The sequence below is a fragment of the Mastacembelus armatus genome, chromosome 12, assembly GCF_900324485.2.
Source record: "Mastacembelus armatus chromosome 12, fMasArm1.2, whole genome shotgun sequence".
In the NCBI taxonomy this organism is placed as follows: Eukaryota; Metazoa; Chordata; class Actinopteri; order Synbranchiformes; family Mastacembelidae; genus Mastacembelus; species Mastacembelus armatus.
Window position 1 is genome coordinate 12,900,266 of NC_046644.1, and position 24,208 is coordinate 12,924,473.

Consider the following 24,208-nt stretch of genomic DNA (forward strand, 5'->3'; position numbering starts at 1 on the left):
CATTCAGCATGCTTGCAGGTGTCACAGTAATGTGTCAAGTGTCAAGCAGCTAGTAGTGCTGGAACCAATGGCCCAGCAAATATCAGTGCAAGTATCATTTTGTTTTTAAAGTGATGATGTCTGAGAATTTAATATATGTAAGTACTCAGAATAATTTAGATCTAACATCATGTAAGCAAGCTGTAGTAGAAAAAAGAAGACAATAAATATTCATGATCATTTTGGTTCACAAAAAAAGTATTTTAGTTGATGCATGTTAAACTGAAACTACTGTAATAGATTAAAATATAACAGCATGATATCATTAATCACTTTGGTATATTCCTGAGCGGCTGAAGCTAGCGCTGTAAAAAGGGCCCATTTCTGTGGTGTTGACCCTCATGTTAAGCCACAGACACTTGAGCACCTCATTAGAAGTGAATGGGCCTTGAGGTGGGAGGCAGGGCAGCTATTGAGAGGCTTAGTGGGACTCCACAGGGCTTCCTAACTGCCACTAGAGGGGAGAGGAGAGAGTGAGATAGAGACAGATTGACAGCAAAGCTCTCTCTCTGGTTCTCTCAAGAACGAGGGAGAGATGGAGGGTTCTCCCCTCTCTCTCCAGGCATGCCAAGCAGCAGTTCATTCATAGCAGTGCCAGGGGTGTCTGCACTGCTCCCAGATCTGGTCCTTAGAGTATTTAATGTTATGATGACACATTTCTCAGCCAGGATTTGCACTGCACTGCAGACATCAACAGTTAAAAATGATTTAAAAAAATAACCAATCAGCAAAGACGTCTTGTTTCTGACATCACCTATCATTACATATTCACTCTAATCTCTCATAGCAGCCAGATTCAGATCAAATGCCTAAAGGACCTGCAGAAATCTAAACAAAATAGCTTATCAACAAAACGATACCAAATACTGAATCTGGATGTTGTGGTCACAATTCAAATGAATTAGCCACATTCTACCCCGGTAGAGTCTGCACATTTGTTTAATGCTGCAGGAACCAAATCTTTAAGTGGCTGCTATCAATCTAATGCAGTGGCCACATCAGATGAAGCAGAATTAACTCTTAAGTCAATTTTACCTCTGAACATTTTGTTGGTAAAATGTAAATGTACTTAGCATTGCAGCTAAGGATGGAAATGTGTGAGGAGAAACAATCCAGAAGAGTTTTCCCATGAAATGATCACTGTTCCCTGACACAGGGTTTCATTATCATAGTTTTTATGACCCAAGTCTTCAGACCTCGTCCATGTAAGCAAGAAATTGGGTTATGCAAGATTAAGAACAAACAGATACCAGTGTTGAAAGAATAGCTCTGTATAAATGCTATGAGAATTTTTTTCACCAACACCAAACTGCGATTTTGATCCCCACTGGATACAAATGAACAAAAATGAAAAAATTATATATACACCTTAGCTAGTAAAAGGTGACCCCAGTCTGTTTGTGTTTGGAGTATGGGAGGAAGCTGGAGTACCCAGAAGGAACCCACACAGGCATAGGGAGAATATGCAAACTCCACACAGACAGGCCCCGGGGTCGAACGCGATTGAAAACCTGTCAGTATCCAAAAAAAAAAAAAAAAGAGTCCTTTTCATAATTACAAATTAGTTTAACAAACAGCTGCAGTCCCTGTAGGAGAATGGCTGACTATTATTTGGACACAGATTGTGTCAACAAAATCAGCATTTTCAGTGCTGGTGATAAAAACACCAGGGGGAAAAAAAACTGATTTGGCCGTTGTCGACACGCTAAAAGGCCTCACAAACAGCAGATATATCAAAGGCAACTGGCTCATCCTCAAAATGGAGGATGGAAGGAAACAACAGCATTCATTCAATTTAATCCATGATTAATTATTTATTTAAGAACATATGTATTTAATTTATGTATGTATGTATATGTATTATTTTTGAGTCATTTTCATTGTTAAACAATTTGGTTGTAGTCTGTGCATCATAATTCTTATGCCCTGAAGCAAAATACAAAAACTGATCTTGAATTCAGTCTGAAATAAGATGCTCTTCTGACATAGAGATAACTTTGTCCTTTTTTGGTGACTTTATCAGATCTTGATCTTTTTTCCGTGCATGTTAATTGCTGAAGGCTAGACTGCAGAGTTAACTAATACTGAAGAGCACATAGCCAGGCCCAAAAAAAAAAAAAAAATATCACAAAATTGCCTCAAAAATCTTTCCCTTGACTGTTCATCCTGACAAGGTAAACCACCACAGTAAGCCTTAAGCAGTGATCTAGCTGACAGATACATGTTTTAAACCAAAATAAAAGAAATATTTTGTCCATATCTACCATGTAAATTCTTGCATTTTTCTTACATTATTTTACTGTGATCACAGAATGCTGTCAGACTGTTTTAGTGCTCTGACCTCTTCACTGTCAGATGCTTTTAAGTTTTTATTGCACACATAGGTTACTGTGGGCAAGAGTAAATAAAAAAATAAATAAAATGTACTTACACGCTAAAATGGAAATGCAAAACAGAAGAGTATGGTGGGTGTCAGAGCCTCAACCTGAGGCAACAGTGATATCAGCCCATGATCTACTGTGTATGTCTGTATGTCACATTATACTTGCTTTCAAGTAACACATTTTAAAGACAGAGTGACTCTCGTAAGAGGCGCACTTCTATTTATTGTCCTTCCAGATCATCCCATAAAAGGCTGTTACAGTTCAAGCCTGAGAAACATGTTTCCTTTTTTCTAATTTAAACGTGAAACAGCAGTTGAGCACTTCGTAAAGAGCTGCAGAGGTAAAGTACAGAAGAAAAATACATCATTGATTCAGATGAGATTCCTATAAGCCTGTATTCCCTATAAGCACTGGGTGGCTGCTCTTCTTGAATGCAATCAAGAAATGTCATACTTTCTCATTTCCATTCTCTTTCTTGTACTTCCCTCCATCCTCCATCTCACAGTTCGCCCCACCCATCAACTTTGTTTCCAATTTTCACTGTTGTGCCCCTTCCACACTTACACAGCGTCAGTTCAGCTCCCTACCAAACTCTCTTCCTTCTGTCCACTTCACCAACACTTTCTCTCTGTCCCTCATTTTGTCTGCATCTCGTTCTATATCATTCTTTCTCTCTAAGACGTGAACACACACACACACATTGACACACACAGACACACAGACACACAAGACACACAGACACAAAGCTCTCATTCTTTCAGTTTTGGCTTTTCTTTTAAAACCGAAAGCTTGCAAAGGAAAAACGTACACCCCCACCCCTTCCCCATGCAGCTGGGAAACTTCAGTCCTACCATCTCATCTCTCGCTCTCTCACAAACACAAACACACACACACACACACGCACGCACGCACGCACGCACGCACACAACTATAGAGGGTCAGGAGGTCACAGACCACGCCCTGACAGCCCACAAGGGGTGGAGAGAAGAAAAGGAGGCGGGAAGGAAATCAGAGATTCTCCATCCTTCCCCACACATTTTCAGACAACTGAACATGACTGAGGCAATATTTTCCTCACTTCTTAGCCTGCTCACTTGGCTCCTTGTTTTCCTGTAGCTCACTGTCCCTCCTCTCCCCATGTGTACCCACCAGGTCTGCTCCTCTTCTTTGCACTACGGATCTGTCCATCCTATCAGAGAGTCCTATTGGAGGGACAGACTGATCCTTTCTTCCACATTTGAGAAAGATGTGAACAGGAGGTGTGAAGTGGCCAGTTTTCAAATAAGTGCACGTTGTTTTTGCTGGCAGCAAGGCAAATGAGAAAATAATAGAAACATGTGCAGAACACCACACCAACTGCATATCTAACTGCCCAAAGAGAAATCGCAGATGTTCCTCTCTCCCTCCAAACAAACCACTTCTTTTCTTCTTTTTGAAGCATGAATTCCCGTCACACACACTCCCCTCCCTTTCTCCCTCGCTCTCACTACATGTATCTCTCCCTTGTCCTTCTCCTCCCTTCGTCTTCTTCCCACTCTTCCCGCCCCTCCTCTCTTCTTCTCTCTCCCTTTTTTTTTTTTTTTTTTTTGCTATCATGGAATTGCTGTTTTCCACGTGTGACTCATTTTTTCACCAGTCAAAGCCAGACAGAAAAAAAAAAAAAAGTCAAATACTTGTGTCTTCTCTGTCTCTCTGACTCTGTGTCCCTCTCAGTAGGTGAAGCAGCATTTCTTCAGGGGGCTCTTACAACCTCCGTAGGTCTTCCTCTTTCAGTAAGTTTGTTCCCTATTGAGACATGTGTCAGCCAGCGACCTAGTTCCTGATTCAAGCAAAAACTGGGAGGCTAATTATTCATTCCCTCTGTTTGAGTTTTGCTTCTGAGAGCTAAAACTGAGACAAACCCCCCGAGGAATAAAGAGAAGGAGTAGGCCTTGATTGGCAACCGTACACCCCCACCTTTTATTTGCCAAGGAACTGAGTGTGCTCGCAGACATTCGCCACCCTAACATCACAGAGAGCAACCCCAACAACAAGGGAGGAGAGAGAGCACAACAAAGCCTGAAAAGAGGAGGAGTAGCAGGAGGAGGGGGAGGGAGAGGATGGAGAGAGAGAGAGAGAGAGAGAGAGAGAGAGAGAGAGAGAGAGAAAAAGAGCTGGAAGAGGTGAGCGTTAGAGAAGAGAATGAATGCCAAGGAAAAACTTGTTGACACAGAAAAGGGGCTTGGGAGTCATTTGAGATCAGGGCTATATTTTTTTATGAGAATCAGATTAGCAGGAAACACACTTCGAACAATCCTCTATTAAAAAGCTATCATCAGCACTCACCTGATGCAATAAAAGCTCAGACCAGATCTGCAGGTCTTTGTCTTTTCACATTTAATTTCACTTTCATCTGTAATGGGATACACTTCAGTGCAAAACACAGTACAATTATGTTACTGCATCTATGGAAAAGACTCCACTCTCTACTCTATATAAATGTTACTAGAAAGTTTCTGTTCTTAATAAAGAATATTTCTCTTTAAAAAAATAACCTAATACCTTCTATGTTCAGAGAAGTGCCTTTCACTATCATTGACTCCCTTTTATTCACCTCCTGTCTGCTTTTTTTTTTTTTTTTTTTAACTCTAATTGACCCATGTGGCTCCTGTCTTGTTAATCTTTAACGCCTTTCATCCAGTTCCTATTCACCGGTTTATGACTACAAGTCATAACCCTAGAAAGCTTTCTAACAAAACCTGTGTGGAGAGAAATTACCACTTTCACCCACATTATCAGGTCAGAAACACACTTTCCTGTCTGCGCGCTGGCACCTGTTCTCTCCGACAGCATTATTCAACATGCATCCGGGGAGGATCGGCTCGACGTGTTTGCACACCCCTCATCATTTCTGTTGTGTATGCAGAGAGAGCTGTAAGCTCTTGTAACACTGCCTGTGACAACTTCTCCTCTTTTCTTGTTAATTTGCCACTGTATGGTATCATTATGGTGATATCAGTAACAATGCCTGGGTAGGTGTGGTGGAAAAAGGAGAAGAGTGAGGCAAAAAAAAATAACAGAGAGAAGTAAAGGGAAAAGCCAGGGGGGGAAAGGGATTATAAAATACTCCTTAACGCCAAACTACCAACCAAATCTTAACATTTTACATGGATGGGCCTGAGAGTGTGTCAGTGCCAGTATAACCTTGAAGGTTAAATTTCACAGTATACGGTATATTCACCTGCTCACTGTCATCATCAAAATGATCAGTTGGGTAGAGCACACAGTAAATCGTGAAGAGCCGGCACTTTAGGGTGGCCAGTGTGAATCCAGGCTGCAATAATCAGAGAGTTGAGATGGACACCGGTCTCCATTCATTTAACAACTGCTGCTGAAATGCACTCGAGCAAAACACTCAAGCCATCACTGATTCAAGGAGGCCCATAAGTAGAAGACTGTGGCTGTACAGCACAGCATATGAACACTATTAGGTGGACAGGTGCAAATATTTTTCATTGTATGGGGAGGTTACCATAAACCTCACACCTGCTTGGAAAACCTGTATAAAATAAATAAATAAATAGATTCTGTTCAGTTAAATATGACGCAAGTACCCAGTTAGTCAGCTACGCATAAACCCTGAAACAGCCGGGCTCCATCCTGACACTAAATCTAAATGACCTCAAAGGTAGTTTGGCTTTTCTGTAGTGCAATTTCTTAGCTGACAGACACAGTAATACCAATCAATCTGAAATATACTAATATTGACAACATATCGAGCCGGCCAATTTATCAATCAAGCTCTAGTTAAACATTATATGTATGGTATCTAACTAATTTAATCTGCATAAAACCTACCACACCCATTTCACATTTGCTGTAATGTTCTGCTGCATCTGTGTGTGCACACTAACCAACTGTCACGATTCAAGCATAACCACTTATCTGGTGTTGGCTTAAGACTTTCTTCATATATGAAATACTGCTCATATCAGAAATTTATAATGCTCTTAGATACTGTGAAATGTGCCCTCAATTTAAACAATCAGGCTCCAGGTGTTAATGTAAAATAACACTGGCTTAGAACCAGCGGAGGAATAGATCCCTAAAATAAACAGGACATTATGTATGGACCATTAATAACCAAGCATCCTCACCAGCGGATCCATAACAGCAATAACCTCAATCTAACCTGTATTTTTGAAGCAGGTGGCAAGTGGTGAGGAGGGTTTGTCTCCACAGGCCAGATTATGAGTTCACAGCCAGACGTGGACAGATGGAGGCAGAGGTTAGCCTTCCCTCCTGTGCTCGGCTTCACACACACACTTGGCAACAATTTTTTCACAGGACAATTACCTTGCGACCTCTGCCAGCCCACACACACAGACACACACTCTTGGCCAATTACGGACACACACAAGAAATGATAACAGTCGCAGTTGAGCCAAACGTACGTAGGAACCTGTCATGGTGTGTACATACACACTCCACAAGCCCTCCAGCTCTAAAAAATATGGCAACTGGGTCTGTTTCTGAAGGGCACAGCACCCAGCTGCAGCTTTCTAACACAGAAGACAGACAGACAGACTTTTCATACTCCCTGTACATATTTGGCACAGATTTTTTTTTTTCTGCCTTGTTTAAACACAGTGCCTAAAGACATGTCCAATTCACTCTCTCTCTGTTCTGCTAATTCCATTATCTCTGATTATTTTCTCATAAGCATTGCTGCTCTAATCCACTTGTTGGTCACATATCTTTGTTGCAGCAGCCAACCATTGCGCTGATAATGGATATGCACGACCCAGGTTTTTTAATTCACTCCTATCTCACTTTGCTCTCACATTCACTGGTAACTATGATGAAAGCAGAAAGACAGCAGAATGATGCTGAAAATCATTTTAAAGTAAGATAATGACAGAAAAAAAAAACCCTTTGCAGGTGAGTCTGTTCTGCAAAGGTAAAATGAATCATGGGGTGTTTAATTACCTCTACCGCCTTGTATCCCTGTGCTATTTAGTCTGCAGTTTTTCAAAATCATTTTTGAATTAAATATGCACATAATTTTTCTGAGACAGTGCGGTTTAGACTCCCATCTCTGGAACAACATTTACCCCCAGCTAGGATTGATTCCAGTCACAATCTTTTTCTGCTGGATTTCCCCTACTTTGTATTCCTCTCAGCTTTACTACAGTATCAAGAAAGAAAAAGAAAACTCAGGGTGGTAGAAGGCTCACTCCTGCTTAAAAACATATGGACTGATATGGATGTGTTATGTATTATCTGCAATGTGAACTTTATGAGGTAACACAAATATCGAAAATACATCAAAATACTTATGCCACATACATCGGATCCAATTGCACAAGATAATTATTTTTGCAGCCTCACATGTATAATCACACATGAAATGAAATACATAAATGCGCCAATCCTTGCTAGTGTTAAATCAATGGTCCTTTCCTGCTCCTGCATTCACCTTGACCACATGCTGATTTGGTGGCGCACACAGGAGCACTGCCTGTGGTGTTATCAAAGTCATCAGCCCTTAGTTTTCTGTTGTGAACACTAAACAGGTAACTGTACCCTAACAAACCATTAAGAAAATGCTATTGTATCAAACTTCTCATTTTGAGTTGAGAATATTTGTGGGGTGACAAAACAAGCTGACATTTCTAATTTAGCGATCCACTGTAGCTGATGCTTTCATTCTGAGTAATTACTTGAAATTCATAAATCATCAACCTCAACAGCTGCAATGTTCAGTGGTCACACAGCACATTTACCACTTATTACTGACTCTTTATCTCTGCATTTAATTTAATGAAGGCTTTAATTTTTTACTACTGGAATAGAAAACAAAAAAGTTTATATTAAACAAATTGAAAAAAATTTACTTCTATGGAAAAACACAAAAAAAACTATTGCAACAGCTTTTTTTTCACCATCGCAGACACTGAGTGAAGCAATATATAAGCTAAGAGGTTTATTAAAACCACCACTTTGTATGCAAGTAGATAGATAAAGACCGAGATATAACACAGATGTGAGTTTTTAAGTTGTTCTGGAGGAGAAGTAATGACATTTACTTCTTTAATTCTGGTGGGAAAGTGGGAAAATTCCTCCACAGGGAAGAAAGGAGGCCACTGCAGGAAACTGGATAAATAATTGGACAATTGTATCAGGACAGAGAGCGCCGACAGGAGTCTAGGTCATGACCTGAGCATATGAGCTTTGTTTTTAAAGTCAGTATGCATAGTTGTGCATGTAGTCTAGGGGCTATGTGACAGGAGAAATCTAGGGACACCGAGGACAATTTTGGCTATAGTTCCACAATTGAGATGCAGATGGAGGTGAAGAAGAAAACTGGCAGGAATATGCTGGTGGATGTAGTCTGATTTTGGGAGATGTTGTAGGTTCATATCATAGCCTCCCACAGGAGTTTCATACCTAAGTACCTGTAGTTCTGACAGTATTTATGGGGAGGTCTTATACAGGGTTTGCCAAAAGAAAAACAGCAGCACAGTCTTGTCAAGGTTGAGCTTTAGGTGGTGGACAAGCATTCGAACGGAGATGTTAGGAAGTCAAAAACAGATGAACGTCGCTCGGCTGAGTTGAAACTTTATCAGTCCCCATGTGTCATACTCCCAGCTGTCAGAGGATCGAATGCAATGACAGAATGTTCCTGGTTTCACAGCTGCGGGAAAGGCTATAGTATGATGTGAAGACAGGGCCAAAGACATGAGTGTAAGAAGAGGGAGGCCCAGTAGTAAACCCTAAGGAACCCCTGTGAAGTTTTTTATGTTAAATATGGAATTTTTTTTTTTGAACATTTAACCAGTAAATTTTTTAATAAAAACTGAAATATCAACATGCAGAAATGCCACCTGATACCCTGACGCATCTAAGATAATACCCTGTATAGCAGCACACCCTACTCAGGCATTTTTGGTACTTTCCAAAAGTATTATCAGATGGTGTAATTACTGTCCATATTTCTTGTTGTCAACACCCCACTCATTAATAAATTTTTTCTTTCCTTTGACGGTAAAGTAGGCTACCATTTGGTTTTAATGTGCCTGTCTTTGGTCGGTGTGATGTGGCTTCTGACTGTGTTTCTACACAGCCAGGAATGACTAAAGCCTTGTTTACACCGGACATGACTCAGACACATTTTTTAAAGTCATTCATCTTTCAGAACAGAACACCTTAATGTTGCCGTCTACAGCTCGGTCTCGGTCTCGCTCACACACACACACACAAACACACACACGCACACACACTGATCTGAAGCATCTGTTCTGAATTTTATATTTAAAAACTACTACCCAGCCCTTTTAAATGGACTTTTTTTATTTAAAGCACCACAGCTTTAATATTAGACTTACTGGGATGTTTCAGTGAAAGAGTAATCATTCATTTTATTGGTTACACCCAATAAGTCCTCCAATCTAAACAACCATATGGGTTATTATGGTGGTTACTACACTCTCATATGAGCCATAAGAGTGTGACCTGAAATAGTGCCCCTGTTACAGCTGGGATGCCCGACCTTCATTGTCATGGTTAAGATAATAATGACACAGTTAAGGTTGTGGAGTGGCCATAGCTTGGTCAACTTCAGATGAAAAAAGAACTCGGTTTAAGGAAAGTTTGTGGTCTGGGTTAAAATAACAAATTTGTTTAGGTTACAGAACATTTATCATTGTGATTAAAGTAAACATACAGCTCAAGTTATGAAAAAGTCATGCTTAAAAGAAACATTTGACTATTGGTATAAAATGGGAAATGAACAACAGTCTGTCTGAAAGTCCTGTGTTTTCTAGAGCTCTGTGTCCACCCCATCCTCCTTCCTATGCGCTATACTATGCCATGTGATTTCCTAATTTGCTTCTGTTGTAATTACTCAATGCCGCTATAGGTCAACTAACATTAAAACTTAACTATTTAAAATATCTAGAGTGAAAGTTTTTGTGTTATTTGAACACTCATACAGTAAATGATGCCAGTGTTCAAGTTCTGCAACAATTCCCACAAACACACAAAGTAAAAGGTCTGTGTGTGTACATGATGTGATGATGATAATTTCCCTATAGTCTTCTGTACATATAGTATGTATATGTGCTAAATGGTACAAAAGTGACTCTCCTGTTCGATAATCACAAGGTCCAGTCACACATCAACTTGTGCCTGTGTGTGTTGTGTGTGTCTACATTCACATTTATGACTCATGCCTAAAATATGTCAATTTCTCTTTAGCAGGGCGGGCAACATGCTGATGACTCAACCTGTTCAACACATTAATCCTGTTTCATCTCAAACTTTACCCAACGCACGTACTCCTTTAATGTGCTGTATACATTACAGGCCAGTGCCATGCAATATAAAAAAATATTAAAAATCAAGCCACTGTGTGTTGAATAAGGTCTTTAAACACTTGTCATTGAACCAAAGACAGCATCAGAGAAAGGTGGACTACAGTGGGAGAAGCAGAGAGGTTATGCAGGCTGGCACTACCTCAAAGGCATAGTTTATTCAGGCTTAACCTCTAGTGCAAAGACTCATCACCTTCAAACAATATCACACTTAACAGTTCTACCAAATCACACTGTGGGACTTATCGTTTCACCATCACAACAGCCTCTGTAAATACTTTAAGTGTAAAAAAATTTTTTATTGTTTTGTCTTTTTTTCCCCCCCTTGCTTCCAAAATTTTGTGTGATTATATGAAAAACAAATGTACTTAGGGAAATCTTCCCTGTCACCCCAGATCAAGTGGGCATCAAATAGGCCGCCTGGTGAATATAGCACGAGCTACAGCAAATCAAACACTTATCTGTGTATATAACATATTACTCTGCTTGCATGGATAATAATTAACCAAACATATCAGCGCTTCTAAAGTTATCATTTTCTGATAAATAGTGCAGTGTCTACTCCACTAGATATAGTTCTAATGCATAATCTATTGAAGCTAATTTAAATAAGGGCTCAAAAGTTGAAGAATACTCTTTAGAGGAAATTGTAAAAGATAGTTGCCCAACACTTGGGCTGTTATATGGAGTTAGTCATAATTCTTGAAAAATACAGCAATAAGAAACTAAAAGTTTAAATAGAAACTACTTTATAAGAGCAACTCTCGCACATTTTTTTTGTTTCTTTTTTGCTTTCGGGTGGAAAGTTAGATTGTGAAGATTAGTGCGACTGTCATATCAAAACCAGAACCTTTTTTGTCATTTTTCACACTTCAATTTTTGTATAGATTACACACACAAAAATAAAGTGTCAATTAGTGAGGTTTAGAGATGCTGATAAGCAGATTTTGTTCCCTTCAGACAGAGGCAAATTAGCTGTTTTTCCATGTGTACAGTGTGTGTGTGCTAAGCTAAGTTAACGGCTACTGTCTTGAGGCTTTTATTTGAAATGGTAAAACAATGAAATAATGGCAGAACAGAGAAATAAAGTGCAAATACAGTCATTCTGAACTTTGGTTTTTGTTGATAATAATCCTGGAGCAATGATTACATTATGTCAGCTTGTAAAAGTCACACATCAGGCAAGTTAACATGCAATTGATATTGTCATTAAATTATTATGCCACTTATACTACAATTTCTACTCTATCATCGCTAAATAATGACTTCTGTTCATGAGACAAATTCACCTCTGTGTCCCCTCTGCAGCCTCCTCATGCAGCTAAACTGAGATCTGCCTATTGGAATGCAGTCTGTGTGTAAATATGGGATTCTGATTCACGAACAAATGATGAATATACTGTAAAACTATGAATGAATAATGAATGTACTGCAAACCTATGCCCATGTATTTGTTTGTCAGCTTGCCGTCATGGTTCTAGTTTCACCTTGTTGTGCGTTTTGACCATTTTTCCAGTTTTTCAGTGACTGGAAAGTGCAACTAAAGTCATTTTTTAAAGCTGGACTGTGAAAATTGTATAGTCAGTCTTTTTTTTTCATTGTTGTGTAAGACACATTAGGCAACATCCTCTTCTTAACCATCATATGGCAAAAATACCATATGAAAATCCAACCATTCAACCATTCACTCTGCTGGCAGACCACACTCTGAGCCATCTAGCTAATTTAAAACAGGGCAAGCCACATTGCTTTAATGCTATATGATTTGAAAAAAAAAAAAGATCTATTTATTCACACTAAATGTGTTTGACAATTCAACAGCTTTAGCTGTTCTGTCAAACGTGTAAATCAGCATTTGTCGATGAATGACTATCTCCACTATGACAATAAAAAATAAAAAGCTTATTTCGTATATGGATCTGACATGTACTGGATTCTTGGTATATCAAACCCAGAAATTATCTTACTTGAAAGAGACAATAATGAAAAGCAGCTGATGCGACTAATAAGTTATTTTTGCATCACATCAATAGATATGTAAAGTCATGACCAGGTCAGTCAGAGCAAGAGGAGAGCAAGAAACAAAAAAAGGACAAATTCCACAAGGGAGAGACTGAGCGAGAAAGAAGAGAGTAAGAAGTTAAGAAGACATGAGGGAAAGGGAGTGAGAGGGGGGGAGCCAACACATAGCACATTCCCAGAGTGGTGAGAAATTAAGACTAGGTAAAATACTGATATTCCCTGTGTTACGACTGATTCTAATTTGGAGGAAATCCAGCTTCACTTTAATTAACAATTATCAACTCCTCACCCCCCAAGTGCTATTTTAAGTGCTTATTATGAATTATACAAGGAGACCTGTGAGATTTTACAGGAGAAGTAAAGAAGTCATATTATCATAATTTTATGCAGCATGTGTGTGTGAGTGTCTGGGCATCTGTTGTGCTATAGACTAATCCTCCCCCAGCATCCTCCCACACTACCACAGGCTCTGTATTAACCAGCCAGTGTAATAGTTAATTCAGTGATAACACTTGTGCCAAAAGACCTACAACAAGTAGTTGTTGAATTAAAAAAAAAAATGCACTAAACATTCACTACTTTATGCCCAGTTATTCTACTTCAGCTCAGATAAAGTATCTTGTTGAAGCAGAAAATAAAAGCAGGTTTGAGAGTCCACCATTACAATAATTCACTGCCAGGCTGTGCAAAATAATAAAGAAGACACCAAAGTCACTAGTGGCTGGTTACTGTTGTAACCAAGGCCTATAGGTGTAGGTAAAGGGCAGAAAAGCAACAGGCTCCAAAGGAAGTGTAACTGATTATTCAACATTTGAAACTGCCAAAGAAAAATATATTTCTATCTAAAATGTAGTAAAATGAGTTTTTTTCCCCTTTATTCCATCAATAAATGCTAAATTAACTTTGACTGCTATTTTAATAGTACCTTCACTAAATTGACACTCATTATCAGAATACGTCTTCATGGTCTCCATAGATATTTTGATAAATAATGCCAAACTCTTTAGACTAGTGACAAATCTGCAATCTTAAAATTTACAAAAAAAAAAAAAAAAAAAAAAAAAAAAAAATCAATAGGCTAATGATTATCATTAACTTTATTAGATCCCACTGTTCCACTCAAACAGAGTCACAACTCATGGTTTACCATTAGCAGCTTGTAAATAGGTGATGTAATGCAAAAATTTCACACTGCTACATTCTTGTTGTGTGGCTTCAGGTGATAGAGTTTTGTTCTGAATGCAGCAACACGCTCAGCACATTGACTTTTGTGATCACTTTCTCCATTTATTACAAGATCGGTGCACGCCACAAATAAAAACAATCAACTGCAGGTTTGAAGACGCGATGAAGAAAGCCATGCAATGCAAACATCACTAGGCTGAACTGTACAGTGCATCTTTATCTATTATACATGCTTCTGCTGTCTGAGTAAAGAGTTCTCCCCAACTGCAGTAAGAACATCTGTCAAATATCTACTGCAATAACTGAAAGGCATTTTCACATCAATTCAGCTTTAATAGGCAACTGAAAAGTGAAATTCTCACTATCACTTCAACCTTCCCATCCAATATTCCTGCTTTTCTTTCCTCCTGACCTGATATAATCCCTCTCCTGTTTCCTCCTCTCCGTCTTCCCGAGGCTTAGTCGATATGTTAGGCTTCTACACACATGCGCAGCGAGATAATGCAAATGTTTCTATAAATAGAGACAATATTGTTGACAGTAGCACTCTTTCAAGTGAGATATCTCAGTGTAATTTTCAGTAACCACGCACATACACACACACGCACACACGCACACGCGCACACACACAGTAAATACTGACAAGAAAAATCTCCTCTACTGCTGTCTGCTTCTAGTTACAGTCCTGAAGCAGCACATAAACACTTGAGTTGCAAAGCAAACATATTTTAGGTACATGCTCAAATATAGAACTATTCCACATAAAACAAATCAATGAGCCCTCATCTTAAATGCACAGCACACAGCTTGAATCTGCAGCAGACTAGGCAGCTTCAGTACAGAACCCTGCTATATGTTAGACAACACACCCCATGTATAACACACATTGACATTATGCTTCACCGTAATACAAGTCAGATTCATGCTGCACATCAGATGTAACACAAAACACATATTTCACCCCTTCTCAGTCAGTTTTACACAAAATAAAACCACAAGATAACTGTATTCCATGTAATCATTCTTCAGTCTATATAATCCAATGCAACATAATAAAAAGCAACCATAAAATTATACAGTCTGTACAAGCCTCTAACCTAAACTTTGCACGCATAAACGGAAGCTGGTGTGAAGAGCGATGGGATGGAAAATTAATTGGGATGGATAGAACAGAGAAGCCCCACTCATACTTCATCTCTCACTCACCTTCCAGCTCATGATGAATGATGTCGGAGAGGTTGGGCTCTTCACCCCACCAGAAGATCCACAGCTCCTTGGCATCGGGTTTGATTTTGCGTCGCCATACGCAGAGCAGGTTGGCCTGTATGCAGCGCATGAAGCTACGCAGAACCGGATCGTCCTGGGCCGGGGCTGAGATAACTGGCCCGTACTCCCCACCACTGCGGAAGCTGTAGCAACGCCATTTAATGCCCGTCAACTCCGCCTAGGAAAGACAAGAATCATTATCAAAACACTGTAGCTGTAACCAGCCCATTAAACATGACAAAACTAGTATTAACGCAATTTCACTGTCTTCAGTTCAAGCATGGTTAAATGTAATGTCAGAAAAGATTAACTGATTCACTGATAAGTCAATTGACAGAAAAATAATGTGTAATTATTTTGATAATCCATCTATGTTTTGAGTCATCATTTTTCAAGCAAAAATACAAAAAAAAAAAAAAAAAAAAAAAAAAACACTGCAGTTTAATCTTCTCCCATCTGAGGATTTGCTTGTTTTGTATCGCTGTAAATGGCTTATCTTTCTTATATTTTTGTATCTTCACTCTGTTGGCCCCCCAAAAAAAAAAGAGATTTGAAGTCGTCATCCCAGACTCAGGGGGGGATGGTGATATGCATTTTTCTCTATTTTATGATAGTTTACAGATCAGACAATTAGTCCGTTGATGAAGAACACAACTGGACGCTCAACAGACAGCAAAAATAATCATCAGTTGCAACCACAGCTGTATTGTCAGTGTAGTGTTAACCATAAAGCACCATACTGCAATGTACATCGATACAGTGTTTCATCAGAGAATGCTGATTCGATCAATAACTGCACAGATGCTGTCTAATTATGTTATATTTTCACCAGCGTCCTGTTTGTACTGCTATAATCTTTGTGTAAGCATTTAAGTACATTTAATGTCTCCCTGTTGTGTTGTTATAACCTTGTTTAACCGATACCTTCACTCGCTGCTGCTGTAAAGACACAATAAAATGTGTGTAACTACTGGAGAGTGACAGCGAGACATAAAAGATGGCCTTGAATGAAATACGGGGAATGAACTACTACAGGAGAGACAGAATTGAAAATATGAAGGGAGCTGCAAAGAGTGCGAGAGACATGACAATAAAAAATAGTTTTGGGGTCAATGGTTGGAGCCTGGCCGAGCAACTGACATCTTCTCCATTTAATAATGGTACGATAGGTGTTTGTGTTTCCTATTACAGAATTGGGCGTGGAGGCGCTCTGCCATAATACATTTAGTGAGGAGTCAGACAAAAAGGCAAACTTCTACTCCACCAAAGAGAGTAAACAAGACCATTATTTAAAATTGTGTAATTGAATATATATATGTAAACAAGCAGAAACATAAAAACATTAGTGACTGTGTGATGCTCATGTGTGCTTTGGAAATGTTTGCGTTTGTTTGTGTCCTTGTATTTGTGTTTGTGCACGAATGAGCAGAGTGCACAAAGGCATCGTTGAACAGGACGGAGATTTGGCAGGCGGGAGTGTGGGGGGGCGGGGGGGTCTCTCTCACTGTGAGGTTGGGTCTCTACACTGTCGCACTGCCCTACTCTCCTGTGTTCACCCAGCTGTGAGGCTCATGTTTGGCACACTGGCCCAGGCACCAAGCCATCCAAGACCAGCTGAGAGGAGAGTACAAAAGTACTGACCCATTTTAACACAGAGACAGGTAGAAAGGAGCCACTCGAAGAAAATTAAAGCCTGTAGTGTTTTTGAATGGATGAAGAAAAGAAGGCTCTACAGCTTTGGTGGAGGTCAAGAGAGGGACCAAGGTAGTCTGTCTGCATTTTCAAAGTGTGTATTGAAGTGCGGCAGGGATACATCCAAATAAGAACTAAAAGCAACCCAAAAGAATGCATCTGAGGAAATAAAAAGAAGATACGTTATGAGTAATATATACACCGCAGCATCTCATCCTAGTGAGTGCATATGACTTATGCACATGACCCCCAGGAACATCTTGACTGTAGAATGCACCCATAATTACAAGCTTGTCCCTCTTGTAATGACAGTGTGTGTAATGGGAGATATAAACATTGGTGCTGTAATAAGCCAAGCCCTAAAATTAGCCACGACAAGGTCAAGGATGGCGTTTCTCCCAAAGCAAAGAGGAAGACATCTGCTTGCACTGCCTCGTCACTCCCAGTCAATGTCAAAAGTTCCTCCACTGTTTGACACAGCTGTCTACTGCTACTGAATCAGCAGTGAGGAGGAGAAGCGGAGAAGTAAAATGTCAGGAAATATATTCACAGTAAAGAAAATCAAGTTTTATAAGACGACATATGCTCTGTGATGAAGTGACTGTTAAAGAGCCCCTTCAGACATGTTTTAAGACATGGTAAAAATAATCTTGGCCAGAGCAATAATTTGTGTGTGACCCACAAAATATTCTATTGCCAGCAATGTTAGCAGCTTTGTGAGTCTGTACTTAGGCACAATGGTGCTTTGAGCTAAATGCTAAAGTCAGCATACTACCATACTCACAGTGTCAATGTTACCGTGCTGACGTTTAGCAAGTATAATGTTCAGTGTGTGAGTATACTAACATTTGGTAGTTATGACAACGGCACTACAGGAACCATTACGCCATAACCAACATCAGTAGGGTTCATGCTTTGGGGAAGTAACCCATATTTAAAATAAATAAGATAATCAATGCCTGAAAAGGAAATTCAAGCACTGTATAATACTGTATATAGTATATCTCTACTAAATTTCATGGTAATTCACCAGTAATATAAAGCACACAGATCCACTCTGCTAGATAGGGTATATGTACATTTCCACCTTTCTCTCTGAATAAAAAGTCTATGAATATGCTGTATTATGGTTTAAAAATAATAATCTATTGGATTATATTTCACTGAAAACACCAGACATTTGGCAAATTACACAACACAAACACACACAGGTGCTGTGGCTTTTCTGACCATGTGTAAAGCACTAACCTAAACACCCCACTGAACTCCTGTGGAGGATTAGCTGTGGCACAGTTGCAGGAAGAGGAACAGAACCACAGTCACATGCTCGCGGGCAGATACAAACACATGCCCACACACAAACACTGACACACTTATGAACACACCGCACAGAGCAGCTGTGATGATGTGCAGACTAGAAGTGCTCTAAAACACTGACATGCATCAGGAGGCAGACATATTTTCCGGCTGATGTCCAGTTATTTTTCAGTCATGACAGCTTAGATCTGCTTTTCTATCCTTGTGTATTTTAGTGGGCGTTTCTGTCCTGTATGTTCATTTTAGTTTGTGAAGGCCTGTGAAGGCTACACTCTTACTGATCGTACCTAGATCAATTTCTCAGCAGTCTTCACCCTGACTATCAGCCCTCTGAAGGCAGAGTAAAGGCAGCGCTAACAAACAGCCCTTTCTCATATTTGCATGAATACATTATCGCTTGTAACACGCAAGAGAAGGCAAAGAAAACCTGTCAAGCATGTCAAGCTATTATCTCCAACTTTAGTGACAAATCAGTGTTGTGAATAAAATCGTGTCACTCCTGTGAATAAAAACAACCTTTAATTATTTTTGTTATCATTCTGCCATTGTTAGTTTAAAAAGATGTGGGGAAGGGGGTTGCTGGAGGGCAGACTTGAAGCTTAGACTAAAAGGATAAATTGTAGAATGCACTGGTTGTATATGTTCTAGGTACAGGTAAAACTGCAAAAAAAAAAAAAAACTGCAAAAAAAAAAAAAAAAAAAATCAGGATTTACCAGACTGATATGTTCTTTTGTGCCTGCAGTGGTGGTGGTGATGATGGTGTGTTTATCGTGTATTTATTAGGATAAAAGAGCAAAGCAAACATCTCAACAAGCCACCAAATTCCTCACCATCCTTGAGAATACGAAAGAGCAAATCAACGATTATTCTAGGCAGCAGTCTCCATCTCTTTTAAACACTATCACAGGGGTAAAAAGGCAAAAGGGTCAAGGAAAAAGACAGCGGATTTTGTTTCACTGTCAATAAACCCAGCACTCCTCCAAGCTTCCTTGTTCTGTAGGTTGGCTGCCTCAATTTCTGATTGAGAGCAAGACCAAAAACAAGAGCTTTTCCTTCCATTGCTAAGACAGACCAGAGCTTTGACCTTACTCTCACCTCTATTATCTTTCTCGTCTCCACTCTCCCTCTCATCTCACAGAACTCTCTCACTGTCACGAATGCCTATTGAATACACCAGGAGTATCTTACGCTCTCCTGTTCTCTTTTTTTTTCTTCTTCTTCTCCTTCTTTTTATGTCTTTTTGTCTAGTAAACAGAAAAGATGACAGCTAACCGTATGTTCCCAGCATATTATTGTGTTAGCAGAGGAGGTGGAAAATTGCACACTGTTTGTAGTATTCCATTAAAAATCAGTCTTTTAAGCATGCATGAAAATCTGTTTCTTCAACTGAGATTGATTTGTCATTGATTTTACATGCTTTTGTATTTTTTTAGAATTGACAGGAATAGGAACCTAATAGGCTAAAACTAGAGAATTAAAAATAATTTCCTGAATATAAGATAAACTGAGCCCAGGCTTGGAAAACTTACTCTGTATCCCAAACAGAGGTCAACTTCAGTGCACCAGACATGTGCTTATAATCAAAAGAAAATATGGATGTTACTCTTTCATCTTTAGCATACACCGTTCAAACAGAAAGCCGTGGGTACAGTTAACCATGACACAAACGGAAAGGAAGATCCCGTTAAAAAAACCAGCTGGTTTAGAGACTGACACGCACAAGCAGTATACTGCACACTGCATGCTGTTTAAAGCCCAGGAGCTTTACAATGCAGAGGAAACCCTCATTATTTAGATAGCTGAGAGGAAAACACACTTGACATGCACTTTGCAGGAATGCATCTGCAGACTGAATATGTTTTGCTGCCACTGTTATTTCTCAAAAACTCACAAGACCTATTGAATGGATCTCTTGAACTCCTCAAAATGCAGCTGAATACATGTTTGCGTATTGGGTCTACTTAAAACACTCACACACATAACACTGACACACTTGTTGCTCGAGATAGGAAAAAGGCATGTATTGATAACATATTCAAACATGACTGTATATGTAGAGCATTCAACTGCTAATGACTGATAACACAAGAATTCAATGTGTACATGAAACTAAAGCCAAGCAGTCATTAAAAGTGTATGCATTTACAGAGGAAATAAAGAACCAATATATTTATGCTGGCTATATGCAGCTGTTTGAGACTCATTATTAATGTTTTTCTATCAGAGCTGTAGCTTTTGTAAACATTCAAATTTGCATCTAAGAGGATAGGTGTCTGATGTTCTATCAAAGCTGACAGAGAGCATCATCTAAGAGACATGCCTCTTCTTTAGGAATCTCTAGACAGCGGAGAGCCTCACAGTCCGATAGTCTGACAAAAGAGGTACTTTAGGCAATTGAGAGACAGCTTGTATCAGCGGTTTTACCTACTCTGGCACAAGTGAAACACTTATTCTGTCAGAGTGGCATAGCTCTCTCATCAATGTCAAATCTATTTAGACACTTGACAAGCTGCCAATATTTGGGGTGTGTTCAGATCTCTAGTGATGCCTGCGACTCCTTAGATAAGACTCGGTGTGTTTATCAGACACGTGCAACACTATCTGGCTTTGATTCAATGTCAAAGAACACAGGACTTTGATTATTTCTAACGGGCATGCAGAAAAAACTGATTCAATGTAACTCCCTTAAGGTAGTTAAGTTTCAGCAGAAACGCTCTTTTTTGTAAGTTACAGGTTTCATTAAATCAGACCTCGCATTTGATACCAATTACTGTGTGGTCTGCACTTTTCAACAGTATTTACATTCTGTAGGTGCCAATCTGTACAGTAACTTGCTGTCAATTCCCCACTTGGTTTAGTTTGTCTGCCTACACACAGAGACCAATGCATGTATGTAACCCCAGCACTGTTTGTAATTATACCTCACTGATATCAGTCTCGCTGTTTACTGTTCACTCTCCCACAGCCATATCACAGCCAGCTCATATTAAGAGCATTCATCTGGCAAATCATGGGGTGGCTTTTATTGTGAAACAGTCAGAGGAAACAAAATATATTTGTCACAGAGTTTAGTGTTGACCGTAACCATTCCTCAGAAATGTTTACAAAATAAGAAAAACACTTCTTTTGGCCATTTGACAGTAGATCAGTTTTATATATCCAGTCAACTCTGTTACCATGCTCTGCTGTTGTATAGAGAACTACCAGTTGCTCATGGTTTGATGGAAAAACCAAAATACGGACTGAGCTCATCATTAAAGTTTGTTTGGCTGCACATGAAACAGACACTACCTGCTTTTCTGCTATATTTCTGACAAAGCAGCTGCTCTGCAAGAGTTTGCTATAGTATTACACCCTGCGTGCCGTTGCCACAGTAACCAAGATGTCATCAAATCAACCAGCACTGAAATCTTAAGGATTACACCATTTTTCTTGCACATGCTGGGGATACAATGCTAAAGCTGAAAAATCATTGACAAAGACAAGCGGAGCTAAGTCAGCTGTGAGAAGTCACCAGTTAGAACGAGTGGCAGAAATCAGAACAGGCAACGACCCCCCCCTTCATCAATTAACCCCCCTGATATCAAATTAACCCACAAGGAGTCTCACACCCCTCTGGCATTTTACATCACAAATGACTGATGCACATTACGGCACTTTTGAGGGAGTACGAGTGACACTAAAGCACCAAACAGGTGTAGAAAGAAGGCCTCTGGGGCTGCAGACAGCAAACAGATGCTTTTCCTCTGCCTTATGTCGGCACCTTTACAAGTCCCTGCAAAACAAGGGGCCGTCATTTGATCTGTGTTGTGCTGTAGCATCCAGCCCTGGGAGGTGAGCAAGCCAAGCGACCTAATTAGAGCAGAGAGAGTCCCAAGGGCTGAGTGACGGATAGACCTGCCAATCACGCTGCGGAAAGCCTCCATCAAGCCATGACTTCTCACCTAACACAAAGAAAGGTGGGAGACAGAAGGTGACAGGAGTGGAAGACCAATGAGGAAAGCAACACAATGTGTACAGTGGCGCTGCCCAGTCTAAACAGGCTGACGGGATCCCCGGCCATTTGGCAAATAACACAAGACAAAGCTGCAGCGTCAGGCTGCTTTTAAAGCCTTTAAGGACAGGCTAACACAGGGGCCCTGCTTAGCCTAAATTATTAACATGCAAATAAATAAATCAGTCTCTGCTTTACATCTCTCTGGTGTAACTTAATTAACTGTGACTAGCCATGGGCATGGAGAAAAAAAAAAAGACAGACAAAGACAGAAATACTGAGGATCACAAAGAAGGAAAAACAGAGGACAGAGAAGTAAAAACTGTTGCTAGGCAACATACAACATCTGTAGGAATTCAGCAAGGTATTCAATTTTTGAGATTTCTGTCTCCAGGGTTACAGTGGAAATATAACATTTCAAGCACTTCTGTAGTCCCTTACTTAACTCTAAAAAACACAGGAGTGTACTGTCTGTGTCTACACCTCCACTTCTTTTCTTATGTCTGGAGCTGAAATTTGGCAGAAGATATTATAAAGCACGTCACACATGCGTCAGGAGAGTGCTGGGTTTACCTGAAGCAACACATCAGCAGCGCAGTATAGGATTACTCACTGAGTTGCTTTAGTGAGAGAATGAATTGAATTTTATTAAAAAATTATTCAGCACAGTAATTGTACAATTAGCACTGCACGGAGGCTTCTGAAATGCCTACAAGTAGTTAATAGCGTGATTGTTCCTGAAATTGGGCAAATGGGGCATAAGCGGTATGAAAAATATCCCATTTGGCTTGTAATTTCCTGCATTGATTTTTTCCACTGGGATGCTATTGCAGATAAAATGGCAGGCCTACATAAGTCAGCATGACTTTTCCTTGTTTCATTACACACCACATAAACAAAATATAAAGAAAAAAGCCTTGAAAGCAGATCTGTGTGTGTGTGTGTGTGTGTGTGTGTGTGTGTGTGTGTGTCTGTCTGTCTGTGTGTGTGTGTGGGAAGTAGGCAGGTTCAGCATTAATTTCACTTTAGGTCACACCTGAACAGGTTTCAACCTGCAACTCACCTGGCTGCTGTCTCTAATCTGTTGTTTGCTTACAAAGTGGGAGTGGCAGGCAATCAGAGCTTTATCACTTGCAGTCCTCTGCACTGCTACTAACACACACATACACACACACACACAATCTGCGCGCACACGGTCTCCCATGGCTCCTCTCTTGTCCATTCACTCCTTTAAACAGATGCAACGGTACCACTGCATGTCCATTTCTTTTCAAACACCATCCTGCCTGAACACTTGTGCCCCTGTGACACCCTGCTCACCCAGACATGTCTGGTAAATACACTATCAAACCTTTTGTGCCACGCTATTATACTGCGACATCCATTTATTCTGTGAAGCAGGTCAGGAATGAAATTGAGCTGTACAAATTTTCATTAGCATCTGAAAAATCATGGGTGTCTGCCTAATTCAAGATGAGAGAGAGAGAGAGAGAGAGAGAGAGAGAGAGAGAGAGAGAGAGAGAGAGAGAGAGAGAGAGAGAGAGAGAGAGAGAGAGAGAGAGAGAGAGAGAGAGAGAGAGAGAGAGAGAGACCGTGTGGCAGCACAGGAAGAATCAATGCACCAAAAACGGCTGTGAATCAACGGTCCTCACATAATGTGTTTGTTCTCATCAAGTACCCGTCTGATTGGTCGCAGATAATCTCTCAATGGAACATGAACACATGATAATTAGAATTTGCAACAGCACAGCCGACAACATTGTTTTCTCTCTCCCCTTGTTTTGCAGCACTAAAAGACAAGCCTTTACCTAAGTGTGCTCTAACTGCAATTGAATCCCAGCCAACCGTAACACTGGCAAAGCTGTCTGGCTTGCAGAAAATATTTGCCCAGTTACAAGCAGGGCAATTTCTCCCTTTAAAGAAATCATCTTTGTCAAGGCGTTTGTGGTCACGT

At 39.9% G+C, this 24,208-nt stretch overlaps 1 protein-coding gene across 2 annotated transcripts in view; it reads right to left on the reverse strand.

Annotated features, from left to right (window-relative positions):
- Positions 1-24,208, reverse strand: part of LOC113125070 (mediator of RNA polymerase II transcription subunit 13-like) — a 67,503-nt gene that overhangs the window by 36,461 nt on the left and 6,834 nt on the right. For both annotated transcript variants that reach the window (XM_026298350.2, XM_026298349.2), the window contains exon 2: positions 15,191-15,428. In XM_026298350.2, coding sequence (XP_026154135.1) covers positions 15,191-15,428 — 238 coding nt within the window. The remainder of the gene's footprint in view (positions 1-15,190; positions 15,429-24,208) is intronic.